This window comes from Heterodontus francisci, chromosome 32 (genome assembly GCF_036365525.1).
Source record: "Heterodontus francisci isolate sHetFra1 chromosome 32, sHetFra1.hap1, whole genome shotgun sequence".
Taxonomy (NCBI): Eukaryota; Metazoa; Chordata; class Chondrichthyes; order Heterodontiformes; family Heterodontidae; genus Heterodontus; species Heterodontus francisci.
The window spans coordinates 54561388-54576395 of NC_090402.1; the positions used below are offsets into that span (position 1 = coordinate 54561388).

Sequence of the window (15008 nt, forward strand, 5' to 3'; positions counted from 1 at the left end):
TCTTCTCATGGCTCCTGACGCCAATGAAATGTCAGCACCAGAGGGACAAAAATTCTACTACATCATTTGGGTGATTATATGTGCTCTGGTAAAGTGTTTCTGTCATCCAACTTTTGTGGAGTTCTTGAACTGATAGTGGAATCATGTCACACAGAAGGAGGCCATTCGGCCCATCGTGCCTGTGCCAGACGTCTGCAGTAGTTACGTGTGATCAGCGTCAGTTAGATTGTCCGATTTGTCTGCCCTGCTGCTCTGAGATTGATCTTCATTCCTGTCCCCAATTCCTTTTAAAAATAACTCAGGGCCACTGCAACCAAGAATAGGACCTCAAACACAGATTGCAATTCAAATAAAAAAGCTTGATGCATTTAATGCAGCAACATATCAATTGTTCTGACCCACCTTCACCAGAGGGTCACTCTGTTGCTGCAGGTTTACGTGGTTCCACAGGGTACTCGGGGATTGTCCAGTGATCACAAGATGTGAAGAAAGCTGTGTGCGTGAGGGACGTAAGCTTGACTGGGGCAGGATGCAGCTGGGTTCAGGCAGTCACAGTAAGTGGAAGGTCAGGGTACACTGGCCTTTCACTGCTCGGTTCAGCCTATCTTGGAGTATTGGTCAGGAGGAAAGCTTCCTTTGTTATTTGTTCTGAGGAAGTGGGTGATACCAGACAAGGCCATATTTAGTTGCCTTTGTTAGTTGCCCAAGGGTATTAGAGTCAAGCACACAGTGTGCAACTGGAGTCATATGTAGACCAGACTGGGTGGGGGTGGGGGTGCAGGCCCCCTTCCTTGAAGGACGTCAGTGAAACAGTTGAGATTTACAGCAATCCATATCCCTTCCCTACTGAATGTTCCTATGTGAAATGAGTTCAATTTAATTTCATAGACATGGTCTCACAGCAGGAAACTTGCTGTAATTCGTCAGTCTTTGAGAAGCCACAGGAATGGCATGTTTGGGAAGTGTTCCATTGCAGGGATGGACCTCTGAGGCTCAGGTTAAGCCTTATTGTTCAGGCAGTGTGAAAAGAGAACCTGTCTCCCTCTGAACTTTCTGCACTCTGTTCTCTCAGGTTCAACCCTAATATTGTCATCAAACCCTCTGACCAAGGTGGTGGTGGTGTTGTCTGGTGATGCGACCTTTCCCCAGCAGAGTCCGAATGCTGATTCTCTGACACTTCCTCCTACTTCCCCCTGGACTATGACCCCACCATTGAACATCAAGCCATTGTTTCCAGGACTATTACTGACCTCATCTCCTCTGGAGATCCTCCCTCCATTTCCTCCAACCTCACAGTCCTCCAACCCTGTACAGCCCATTTCTACCTCCTCCCCAAGATCCACAAACAGGACTGTCCTGGTAGACCCATAGTTTCACCCTGTTCTGGCCCCATTGAACTGATTTCTTCCTATCTCAACTCTATTTTTTCTCCACTTGTCCAGTCTGTACCCACCTACATCTGTGACTTTTGCAACGTGTTCCATTACTTCAACAGTTTTCAATTTCCTGGCCCTAACCTTCTCCTCTTCACCATGAATGCCCAATCTCTCTGCACCTCTACCCCTACTAGGACAGTCTGAGGGCTCTTCACTTCTTCCTTGAACGGAGGCCCAACCAGCTTCCATCCTCTACCACCACTGTCCTTCTCCTGGCTGAACTTGTTCCCACATTGAACAACTTCTCTTTCAATTCCAATCACTGCAAATAAAAGTTGTTGCCAAGGGTACCTGCGTGATTCCTAGCTATGCCTACCTTTTAGTGGGATGTGTGAAACATTCCTTGTTCCAGTCCTACTCGGGCATCCTCCTCAACTCTTTTTTTCCAGTACGTTAATGACTGTATCAGTGCCGCTTCCTGCTCTCGCCCTGAACTGGAAAATTTCATGAACTATGCTACTAATTTCCATCCTTTGGCCTTGCACCACCAACTCTTGTCATTTAGTTTCTCCTCTCTTTCACCCTATCACAGATCTTCCCTTTTGTTCTTTTCCCCATCCCCACCCCATTTCACTAGTTTAAAACCTATTACATTTCTAACTTTCCCAGTTCTGATGAAAGGTCACAGACCTGAAACATTAACTCTGTTTCTCTCTCCACAGATGCTGCCAGACCTGCTGAGTATTTCCAGCCCTTTCTGTTTTTATTTCAGATTTCCAGCATCCACAGTATGTTGATCTTGTGAAAAGAGCCCCGATGTGTGCTTGCCTCTGATTGTACCTAACTTGAAGTATTTTGATGCTGGATCTAACCCAGATCCATGTTTGGTACAAGTACTTGTCCTATAGTTTCAACTCTTCAAAGAAAATAGAGTCCACCCTTCACTTTGTAAAGGAGCTGAAGTGCACTGCTCTCTGACATTTACCTCTTGGGTGGTGCAGCTAAACTTCTTCCAATCCTGCTGTGCCTGTGGTCTCCCTATTTTGAGCAGGCTGAGACTGGTGCCCTGTCAGTTCAGCTGCGAATCAGTGCATGCACTTTTTGACGTTTATGCTATCACTGCCTGTCAATGGCGTGCTACTTCCAGAAAGGCCAGTGCCAATTGTGGAGATCCTGTTAAGGACGGTCCTTCTTGGTCACCAGACTTGAAATATCACCCCTTTGTTTTCACGTGCGGTCAGCTGCACAATACCAGCAACTGGCAGTGCAGGGTTAATTTAAAACAAACACTTCCCTTTAATCTATATGCAAGTTCGGAGGAGCAGGTTCCAAATGACACAATATCAAACTTTCAGGCACCCAGCTTCATCTTGAGATCCCAACGGGTGTGTTGCAAGGTGCTATGTGTCTTTGCTGCCCCAATGTGTGCCATGTGTTGTTGTTTATAAACTCTTGAATTGATTTTTCCCAGGCTGAGAAAGAGAAATTAGTTGAGCACGAGAACCTGTGTGTAGTGGAACACTTGCAGATGATGCTCCAACATGTTATGGGAATAAGGACTCCAGTGGAAAGCTTGCAACCTCCGAACCTGCAGCTGGCCAATGTCAAAGTAAACCAGCTGTTTACATCAATTCGAGAAATTGAGGAGACACTCGGGCCATTCCGGTCTGTCTCTCTCAGACAGCAGGGCTCCTCCTCCCCTTCAGACTTGGGGAAGCTCCTACAGTTGGAAAAGTTAGAAGACGTGCAAAAGCGGTGTGTAGATCTTAAACACAAAGCCGAAACATTTGAAAACATTGTTTGTGTTCTCAACCGCGAAGTGGAGCGAACCTCTGTGAGCATGACAGCATATGAACAGCAGCACAAACTGGACCAGGAGAAGATCGAGGCCTTACAAATAAAGGTAGGTGAACTGGCACAACCAGCCAACCTTCCCTGGAAAACCCAGGCCATGAGCAGCCTGCAGGCTCACCAGGTGTAGGAGGGTTCACGTCTCAGTGTATTGGTCCTCTGTGCCTCCCACTGCTGCAATATCGTGCCACTGGCTGCCTCTGCCCTCCAGTATCCTGCACAAGGGCGCATTCTTCCTGTGTGCAGCTCAACAGTGTATGCCAGCAGCTGCTCAAGGTTTGGACTTTGGCATTGAAGAAATAGTGAACAACTTGGTGGAGCAGGTCCAGTGGGGTGTTTGGCTGGCTCCTGCACCTGTTTGACTATGGGGAGCATCACTCTGGCACAGTATAGGATCGGGAAATATTCCCCCAGCCCCAAATTGAATCATCTTCCTCTCTGGTCTCTAGCTTAAGTACCAATGGCTGCAGGTCTGTCACTGTATAATACTGGGGTTACAGTACTGGCGGGTAAAGGTCTGTCACTGTATAACACTTTGGGTACAGTACCCACCAGTGCTGTGCCATGTTATACAGTGACAGACCTGTACCCAGGAGTGCGGTACCCCTGTGTTATACAGTGACAGAGCTCAACGCAGGAGTGCTGTACCCCAGTGTTATACAGCTCACAATACTCTCTCTCTGCATGTTTCAAAGGACAGGATCTAGAACTGTGCTATGTTTTATATCCCACTTTTATTGGGTGTATAAAGCTTTCCCAGTGAACCTTACCTGACCATCTTGGTGGTGCTTTGATTAATGTCATACACCTGCCATGGCCTGAAAGTCTTTTAAACTTGTTGCCTTCCCACAGGTGCGTCAGATGGAGCGTGCCACAGCCCTGAAGGACCTGGCCATAGCAGAGCTGGAACTGAAACTTCAGGCACTCGAGTACAGCACTGACAATGGAATTTTTATTTGGAAAATATCAGATTTCAACAGAAGACGGCAGGAGGCGAAATCCCAGCGATCACCTGCCATATTCTCCCCAGGTTAGTCACAAATTACTCACATTGTTTATAGAGAATATTTGGATTCCTCTCACTGTAGACCATATGATATGAAGGAAAGTGCTTGCATTAGACAATTCCAGTGGGAATATCTTTAGTCATGGTCTTTGATATCAGAGAGGATCTGTAGCTGGAAAATGAAGACAGGGATCCCAACCTTTCACATGTGTTGGAAAGGGGAAAATCCCACAGGAGCAGGAGCCACAAGAAGATACATGGCGTAGAACTGTAATGGGTGAGCGTTACTTCTAGTACATGGGTACCCAGTAGTACTGCTGGACATGAGATCGTGTGTCTGCAGCCTGGCAGTGGCGTCCTGTCTGATATTATTGCTGCTCATCACTGTGGTGACTCTCTACTCATCCCAGACCTAAACTCACAATGACTGGTTGGTACTGATCTCCATTTGCCTGGATGAGTGCAGCTCCAACAACATTCAGGGAGCTCGACACCATCCAGCACAAAGCAGTCTGCTTGATTGGCACCCCATCCACTGCCTTAAACATTCACTCCCTTCACCACTGGCACACAGTGACAGCAGTGTGTACCATCTACAAGATGCACTGGAGCAACTCACCAAGGCTCCTTTGACAGCACCTTCCAAACCAGTGACCTCTACCAACTAGAAGGGCAAGTGCAGCAGACACACGGGAACATGACCACCTGCAAATACCCCTCACACACCATTCTAATTTGGAACTATATCACCATTCGTTCACTGTTGCTGGATCAAAAATCTGGAACTCTTCCCCCTAACAGCACTGTGGGTGTACCTGCACCATATGGACTGCAGCGGTTCAAGAAGGCAGCTCACCACCACCACCTTCTCAAGGGCAATTAGAGTTGGGCAATAAATGCTGGCCTTGCCAGCGTTGTCTATTTCCTGTGAATGAATAAAAACAAGTCTATCCCTCCCCCGCTCAGTGCTGACATTCTGCTTATCCCTCCCCCGCTGTCACTCTCCCACTCAGTGCTGACCCTCTTCTCATTGCCTGACCTTCCACCGCCACCCCTTCTCTGTAGCCCCCAACCCTCCGTTCTGAATATCTTGAAGTAGATATGATGTATGAAATTGCATTTGGGCTCCTGAGAAACCTGGCTTTATAATTTTTTCTTTTCTAACAGCAGCAGTAGCTCATTGATTAATCAGGGTCAGGAACAGAATTTCTTTCCCTGTCCATGTGTCAGAAAGCAGAACTTTGCTCTCCTAAATCACAGTCATTATTTGCACAAAAACAGGTCATTCGGCCCATGCTGGCTCCTCGCGGAGCTATCCCGTGAGTTCCACTCCCCCACTTGATTCCCGTAGCCCTGCAGGTTTATTTCCTTCAAGTGAACATCCAATTTCCTCTTGAAGTCATCTCACCTATGCCATTCATCTCCTTCAGCAGCTGAGAGCGTTGCTGTGTATTCCTGGGTTTTATTACTGTCTTTTACAGAGAGATTTTGTACCATTGATTGGAAATGGAGAAGTTTTGGGAAGGGCGGGTCAGATTCACTGCTTCATACCCAGATCTCATTGTGAAGTACCAGTCGTGCACCAGGTCAGGTCTGTCTTGAAATTAATTTCAAGTTGCATGAAACTCCGATGGGCTCCATGGAACTGGTGGAGGAGATTTAAATATGATTTCTTTATTTGACCCGACTCCATTTTCTTTGACACCATAGGAACAGGAGAAGCCCATTCAGCCCCTTAACCTTGTTTGCCATTGAACTAGAACATGGCTGATTGGTATCTCAAGTACATAGTACAAACGGGCCTTTGGTCATATCCCTTCATATTCTTACCTAACAAAAACTATCAATCTCAGTCTTGGAAGCTCCAATTGGGCCCCAGCATACACAGCCTTTTGGGGGAAGAGTTCCAGGTTTCCACCACCCTTTATGTGAAAAGGTACATCCTGATGGGAAATGTTTTATGGGACAGTGTAGAGGGAGCTTTACCCTGAATCTAACCCCGTGCTGTACCTGCCCTGGGAGTGTTTGGTGGGGTCAATGTAAAGGGAGCTTTACCCTGAATCTAACCCCATGCTGTTCCTGCCCTGGGAGTAAAGCCTAGCTCGGGGATAAAATTAAAACCCGACCTAGCTTTACTAGGTATCTAACCTGTGATGTAATGAAAAGTGATTTGGAACAGATTGCCAAATAATGTGTCAGAAAGGGAGTGTGTGGAGGAGGCCATGTACTGAAGCGGAAACCTTTAGCCTGTGAGGAGAGGAGATGGTTGGGAGTAGGGTTAAAAGAAGTCTCTCTCAGCAGGCAGAAACAATGCCCTACTGAGTTCCAAATTTGATGTATAAATTGTGGTGTGGGGGGTTATTTGATTACTGCTACAGCTTTTGGCATTTTGAAGTTGTCAGTATGATGAGCACTGGGACTAAGACCCTTGAGCTGCCTGCTCGCTGTGAGAATTTGCACATAACTGCTGGGGGACAGATGCAATCATTGCCCATGATCAGTAACGTGTAGAGGATAGAAACTCAGGGAGAGATAAATATGAGGGAATTGTCATGGGTGTGTGGACAGTTTTTGCACTCAATGGATGAGTAACCATGGGTGAGTGTGGTGTGGGTGCTAACATGAATGTAGAGGGTGAGTCATTACTGCTTTGACTGGGGTCAGTAACGGCAAGAAAGGATCAGCAAGTTAAGGAGATAAATGTTGAGGGAGACAAAAAAAAATACGAACATTGGATGGACCAGAATAGGAAAACTGAGCAAAAGGAGAGCTGGGAAGTGAGGGAGTTACTGGGGGAGCTGGTGTATTGCCAGAGATGAGGCACTACCCTCATTCCCATTGCCGCAGACAGATGCTTTCAGTCAGGTTGCTGACTGCTTGATTACTCATCAGTCTTCATTCTCCCTAATCTCCCAATCAGATATCATTAGAATGGTTACAGCTCAGAAGTAGGCCATTCAGCCCATCATGTCCATGCCAGCTCTCTGCAAGAGCAGTTCAGCTAATCCCAGTTCCCCACCTTTTCCCTGTAGCCCTGCAAATATATTTTCTTCAAGTGCTTTACCACCATCTCTATTGACTCCAAATGATCAGACTGCTTATTCAACGTCCTGTACTGGATAAGCAGAAATTTCCTCCAATTAAATATTGGGGTGACTGAAGCCATTGTTTTCAGTCCCTGCTCCACACTCTGTTCCCTAGCTCCCGACTCCATCCTTCTCCCTGGCACCAGTCCGATCCTGAACCAGTCTGTTTGCTGTCTTAGTGTCATACCTGACCCCGAGATGAGCTTCCAACCTCATATTCGTGCCATTACTAAGACTGCCTATTTCCACCTCTGTAAATCGTCCGAGTTCACACCTGCCTCAGCTCATCTGCTGCTGAAACCCTCATTCATGCCTTCATTACCACTCGACTTGACTATTTCAATGCACTCCTGGCTGGTCTCCCATATTCTACTCTCTGTAAACTTGAGGTCATCCAAATCTCTGCTGCCCGTGTCTTAACTCGCACCAAGTCCTGGTCACCGATCATCCAGTGCTTGCTGATGTTCATTTTCTCCTGGTCAAGCGATGTCTTGATTTAAAATTCTCATCCTTGTTTTCAAATTCCTCCATGGCCTCGCCCCTCCCTATCCCAGTAATCTCCTCCAGCCCCACAACCATAGAGAGAGATACAGCACTGAAACAGGCCCTTCAGCCCACCGAGTCTGTGTCAACCAACAACCACCCATTTATACTAATTCTACATTAATCTCATATTCCCTACCACATCCCCACCATTCTCCTACCATCTACCTACACTGGGAAAATTTACAATGGCCAATTTACCTATCAATCTGCAAGTCTTTGGCTGTGGGAGGAAACCAGAGCACCTGGCGGAAACCCACACGGTCACAGGGAGAACTTGCAAACTCTGCACAGGCAGTACCCAGAATCGAACCCGGGTCACTGGAGTTGTGAGGCTGCGGTGCTAACCACTGCGCCACCCTTCAAGATATCTGCACTCCTCTAATTCCGGCCTCTTGTGCATTCTTAATTTTAATTGCTCCACCATTGGTGGCCGTGCCTTCAGCGGCCTAGGTGCCAAGCTCTGGAATATCCTCCCTACACCTCTCTGTTTCTGTGCTTCACTTTCCTCCTTTAAGACACTCCTTAAAACCTACCTCTTTGACCAAGCTTTTGGTTATCTGATCTAATGTCTCCTTATGTCGCTCGACATCATATTTTGTGTTATAATGCTCCTGTGAAGAACCTTGGGATGTTTTATGACATTAAAGGTGCTATATAACAATAAGTTTTTGTTGTTGCTTATCCAATTCCCTTTTGAAAGTCCCAATTGAGTCTGCCTCCATCACACTCCAGATCCAGATTCTAACCTCTCGCACTGTGTCAAAACAAAAAGTTTTACCTCATGCTGATTCTTTTGCCAGTCACCTTAATCGGTGTCCTCTCGTTCTCGACCCTTCCAGCAATTCGAACAGCTTATCCAATCTATCCACATAACTGATGTCCCTCAACCCTGGAACCATTCTCATAATCTTTTCTGCACCCTCCCTAAAGCCCTCGCATCCCTTCATAAGTGTGGTGCCCAGAATTAGCACAATGCTCCAGTTGAGGACAAACCAATGTTTTATAAATGTTCATCATAACTTCCTTGCTTCTGTATTCCATATCTCTGTTTATAAAGCCTAGGATCCCGTATGTCTTATTCACTGCTTTCTCTACATGCCCTGCCACCTTCAATGATTTATACACTTATACCCCTAGGTCTGTATGTTTCTTGAGAATTGCACCCTCCATTTTAATTACCTCTCCTCGTTCTTCCTAACAAAATGTATTGCTTCACACTTCTCTGCATTAAATTTCATCTGCCATGCGTCTGACCATTCCACCAGCCTCTCTCTCTCCTCGAAGTTTATCGCTATACTCACAGTTCACAATACTTCCAAATTTTTGTCTTATCTGAAAATTTTGAAATTGTGCCCTGCAAACCCAACTCTAGGCCATTAATATAGATCAAGAAAAGCAGTGGTCCTAATACCGACCCCTGGGAAACCCCACTTTATACCTTCTTCCAGTCCAAAAAAACAACTGTTTATCACCACTCTGTCACTCAGCCAACTTCGAATCCATGCTTAAATATAGTTAAATGTTACTTCAGATAGGGATGTGAGTTGTACCATTGGCTGCCTGGTATTGTGCACTTTATTGTCTCTGCCTGGTTTTCCAGTCTGACCCTAACAGCTTCCTTTTTAATTGTCCAGCTTTCTACACTAGCAAGTATGGGTACAAGATGTGCCTCCGTGTCTATCTGAATGGTGATGGTGTGGGCCGTGGAACTCACATGTCCCTCTTCTTCGTTGTTATGAAGGGAAACTATGATGGTTTGCTGAGGTGGCCTTTCAAGCAAAAGGTGGGTTCGCCTTCTCACTTTCTGGCATGTGGGGAGCCCTGGCTGTAGGTAGTGATACTTGTCAGGTTAAGTAAAGGTGCTTGTATGCTGTGTGCTGGTCTGGAGCAGGTTTGGGTGCAAATCGTGATATGCTTGTGTCTGCAATATTAATCAACCAGATATGACAGGGGCAGTTAATACACTCCTGCGGTTGGGGTGGGTGGGGGTGGTCTGTCACTGGAGTGAAGGGGGGCACTCTCACTGACAGTGGGAGCATTGTCACCGGTGGTGTGGAAGGAGGCACGGTCTGTCACCGGCGGTGCGGGAGGGGGGGCGCGATCTGTCACGCATGATGTGGGAGGTTGTCTGGTGCCTGGTGAGGTGGGGCGCTATTATGAAGAGCAGGGCAGCCCTGTCAATATTCATCCGTCAACCAACATCACAGAAAGATCACATTATCTGGTTATTACCGGAAACTATTTGTGGGATCTTGCTGTGCATAAATTGTAATGTACAAGACACAGCAGCCAAGCAGTGAGTACACTTGAAAATAATCTCATTGGCTGAGATGTACTTTGCAACATTCTGCGGATGGTATATAAATGTAAGTTTGTTCTTTAGTGGATCTTTTTAGTTTTGCTCTCTCCTTTCCCTTCAGGTGACTCTCATGCTGATGGATCAGACTAACCGTGAGCACATCATTGATGCGTTTAGACCAGATGTAAATTCATCCTCGTTCCAGAGACCAGTCAGTGAAATGAACATTGCCAGTGGGTGCCCGCTGTTCTGTCAGCTTAGCAAACTGGACAGCAAGAATAATTACTCACGTGAAGACAACATTTTCATCAAAGCCATTGTGGATTTAACTGACTTGTAACCAATCTTCTATCAGCTACAGTTAAAAGCCCCAAGATGTCAGCCAGTGAATTGTTGCTGCATTGTGTAATGTCATACTGGAACTCAGCTGCTGGTTACTGTGTGAATAAGTGGTCTGTGCACTGAGCTGAGCACTGATCAGATGAGCGAGCAGCCCATTGTGCAATTTGCCCTGTTTCTTGGTTTGTATCTCCCTGCAGCCAGAAAGTTCAATTTCCATCAGTGTATGATGAGCTTCTTGTTAAATGCAGAGTGGCAGTGGTAGAAACATGTTGGCCCACAGAGTGTGGCCATCACCACAGGCTGTGTTTGTAAGAGTGCCTGATTGCAGCAGAAAAGCAGCTTGAGATGAAGCACAGTGGATGTGCCCATCTTTCTGCTCCTTTCCCCTTGCCTAGGTGCACCAGAGCTAGTGGCACTGTGCACCCCGTCAAGCTGAGTATGAATGGGGGGTCGGGCCTGCCTGTCACTTGAATCTACTCGAGCTGGGCTAATGGGAGCGAGAAGTTCCTTGAGGGAGAGGAAGAGCAGCAGCTGTTGTTTGCCCTGTTACCAACTCTCCATCCACAGAGTGAGCTACCCTTGAAGAGGCCTTGCGGTGACAGGCTCCCTTGCCATGCCATACCGTGTGCCACTTCCAACTTGGCATAAAAGAAACCTTAAACAGTGTTTGCACTGCATGCTTAACTCAGGTGCAGAGTGCTCACAGTGACAGCAACCAGTCGCACAGTTCCTGCACAGGCTGCAACAACAAACCTTTGTCCTCTCAACATCAGGTCCACCTGGTTAGTTCCTGTTAGTAATGAGGTGGTATTCTCAGACCTGGGCCTTGAACTCCCCTCTCACTGCTTGGCTGTTTCTCCGTGAAGGTACATTTCCTCAGCCTTGGCATTGATGTGTACCGTGGAGGTAACAAACTTTAAAAGAGGGGAGGATGTGGTAACCAACAAATACTGTTCTCAGCCAAATCACACCCAGCGTGGACATTGTGTTGAGCATCAGAAGCTTGAGTCAGCAGTGTTCAGGGTCCCTAAAACAGGATATTATGGAGTGTTAGTTGTTTATTTAGTCTATATATAACAAATTTGAGTTGATTATTTTATAAGCAATATGTAATAATTTATATGTTTTACACTCAGTGGTAGTTTCCAGGAGAGATGAGGTGAGTGCTGAGAGTGTATGGAGCTCAGGGATGGTTTATTCTTGTGACTGTCCTTCTAATGTCTCTGGGTGGCCCAGTCATCAGCACGGAGGAGTTTCAACAGGATAATGGACCTCTGTGTTCCATGCAGTGAGTTTAAATTAGTAAGGGAAGGGGAAAGGTGGGGCCTGAAATGTCAGAGGTGGAAAGAGCTATCGGAATCAAGTGTTGTTAGGCTTCTCTCTACTTCGATCCTGCATTCATAGAGCGTAAACATTATAGTAACAGGAGGAGGCCATTCAGCCCATCATTAATAGTAAGAATGGGAAAAGTGTCCAAGGCGAAGCTGTTTATTATTGTTTCTCTTGTCTGGTACCATTTGCTGCTGCAAGATGGGTGTGTAGTTGGTCAGAGAGCATGTTGCCAGGTGGCTTTTAGTAGTAGAGGGTGAGATTGGTGAAAGGATATTAGATAAGAATTATTTTGAGAGATTCACAATTCTGCGCCTTGGTATCTTTAACAGGGAAACAGTTCAGGATTTCCCATTGGGTGAGGCCGTGGTTTATGGGATGTTCCTATTAGGTCTAGATGTGCACTTCAAAATCACCAGGTCACGTAAAAATAACCACTTGGGCAAAGTATTATGAGTCTGCAACGCTGAAAGGGTCAGACCTTGAGAGGAGGGGAGGGATACTATGTTGGGAAGAATTTCCTTATGAATGGGGCTGATTTCCATGGGGTAGGGAGCTCCCCAGTGGCCAGGCTATGGTTTGAACAGTTGTATAAGGAGACTGTCATTGATGTGAGGGTCTGATGCTGACCCAAGCTTCTGATTTGACACCACTCACACAGAATGTTGTTCATGTGCATTCCCAAGGGTGACACTGTTTTTTGCTCTCTGCTGTATACTTTTAACTGCTTCCCCTATGCACTAGCTGAACAGTGACCGACTACAGTGGCATAAATAGCTGAGGGAAGGTTGCATTTAATGTGCAGTGTCTGGAGTTTTGCTTTGAATCCTGCCACGATTGATGGAAGATTTAACTAAGTTGAGGGGGTGAGGAGAGGATCTGCATATTTTCATCCACGTGGATGATTGCAATTTTTGCAGATAGCATGTGAGGATGTTTAAACGTGCAGAGCAAACAGGATTTTTCCAGGTGATTTCTGGACTCATTCAGGGAATGGGAAGTGATGGAATGTGCACTGGAATCAGCTCAATGCCACTCTCTCTGGTATTGTGTGGCTGTTGTAACCAGTAGCCCCTGTACAAAAGAGCTGGGAGAAGAACAGAGCTGTACTGCCCCACCCATGGGATCAGAATTCACTAGCAAGGGCAGTAGATGAGCCAAGGTTGAGAGGTGGGACAGGACGTAGTTTAGTGGAGCCCCGTGGAGGAGCAATGAGGATGCGTGTCAGGTGTACGATTGTGGAGCTCGGCCTCCAGTCTGTAGGAAGCTTTGAAATGTGCAGTACTTGAGGTTGCTGACTGGACATCTGGGGTTGGACTGCATCAAAGCTGATGTCTGCTGTGAGCTGCTTATTAAAAGACAATTATCAATAAAAACACCAGTCTTCCAAGTTATTTCCAGCAGTCAGGTTGTAATGAATGGCTCACACTTGCTTCCATTGGATACAGTGGTGGCTTGGGTGGGGAGACCATGTCCCCTTTCCTGGGAGTGTGAGGGTGGTCTGCATCTCCTCCTTGGGGTTGCGGGGGCAGTGGGGTGGGTCCATGTAAGAATCTATGGTTATTCAGTGTGGATTGTGCCTGTGCTGTTGAAAATAACAATTTAAGGATATTTGTCCCTGGCTTTGGCTAGTTGATGGGGTCAGAAATACTCTGCTATTCTGAGCTTCTGTAAACCCAGAGCCAAGTGAGATTTAAGGCATGATTTAATACTCTAGGATTATAGGAGCAGGAGTAGGCCATTCAGCCTGTTGAGCCTGCTCCACCATTCAATTAGATCATGGCTGATCATCAACCTCAAAGCCACTTCCCTATAGTCCGGGATGTCAATAGTATCCAGATATAATTGAGTTCTAGAACATAGAACAGGACAGCACAGTACAGGCCCTTCGGCCCACGATGTTGTGCCGAACCTTTAACCTACCCTTCATTCTACTATCATCCATGTATCTATCCAAGAGTCGCTTAAATGTCCCTAATGTATCTGCTTCTACTACCACCGCTGGCAGCGCATTTCACGCACCCACCACTCTCTGTATAAAGAACCGACCTCTGACATCTCCCCGAAACCTTCCTCCAATCACCTTAAAATTATGCCCCCTGGTGATAGCCCTTTCCACCCTGGGAAAAAGTCTCTGGCTATCCACTCTATCTATGCCTCTCATCATCTGTACCCCTCTATCAAGTCACCTCTCATTAATCTTCGCTCCAATGAGAAAAGCCCTAGCTCCCTCAATCTTTCTTCGTAGGATATGCCCTCCAGTCCAGGCAGCATCCTGGTAAATCTCCTCTGCACCCTCTCTAAAGCTTCCAATTCCTTCCTATAATGAGGCGACCAGAACTGAACACAATATTCCAAGTGTGGTCGAACCAGGGCCTTATAGAGCTGCAGCATAACCTCGCGACTCAAACTCAATCCCCCTGTTAATGAAAGCCAACACACCATACGCCTTCTTAACAACCCTATCAACTTGGGTGGCAACTTTGAGCGATCTGTGGACATGAACCCCAAGATCCCTCTGTTCCTCCACACTACCAAGAATCCTGTCTTTAAGCCTGTATTCCGCATTCAAATTCGACCTTCCAAAATCAATCACTTCACACTTTTCCAGGTTGAACTCCATCTGCCACTTCTCAGCCCAGCTCTGCATCCTGTCAATGTCCCGTTGCAACCTACAACAGCCTTCCACACTATCCACAACTCCAGCAACCTTCGTGTCATCGGCAAACTTGCTAACCCAGCCTTCCACTTCCTCATCCAAGTCATTTATAAAAATCACAAAGAGCAGAGGTCCCAGAACAGATCCTTGTGGAACACCACTGGACACCGAGCTCCATGCTGAATACTTTCCATTTACTACCACCCTCTGACTTCTATGGGCCAGCCAATTTTGTATCCAGACAGCCAACTTTCCCTGTATCCCATGCCTCCTTACTTTCTGAATGAGCCTACCATGGGGAACCTTATCAAACGCCTTGCTAAAATCCATATACACCACATCCACTGCTCTTCCTTCATCAATGTGTTTTGTCACATCTTCAAAGAATTCAATAAGGCTTGTGAGGCATAACCTGCCCCTCACAAAGCCATGCTGACTGTCTCTAATCAAACCGTGCTTTTCCAAGTAATCATAAATCCTGTCTCTCAGAATCCTCTCCAATAATTTGCCCACT

General features: G+C 46.5%; 1 protein-coding gene across 1 annotated transcript in view; it reads left to right on the forward strand.

Moving 5' to 3' along the window:
• Positions 1 to 13228, forward strand: part of traf2b (Tnf receptor-associated factor 2b) — a 37527-nt gene extending 24299 nt beyond the window's left edge. The window contains exons 6-9 of the mRNA XM_068012835.1: positions 2848 to 3279; positions 4080 to 4257; positions 9500 to 9648; positions 10286 to 13228. Of these exons, the coding sequence (XP_067868936.1) occupies positions 2848 to 3279; positions 4080 to 4257; positions 9500 to 9648; positions 10286 to 10504 (978 nt within the window). The 3' untranslated portion in view covers positions 10505 to 13228. The remainder of the gene's footprint in view (positions 1 to 2847; positions 3280 to 4079; positions 4258 to 9499; positions 9649 to 10285) is intronic.
• The last annotated feature ends 1780 nt before the right edge of the window (positions 13229 to 15008 follow it).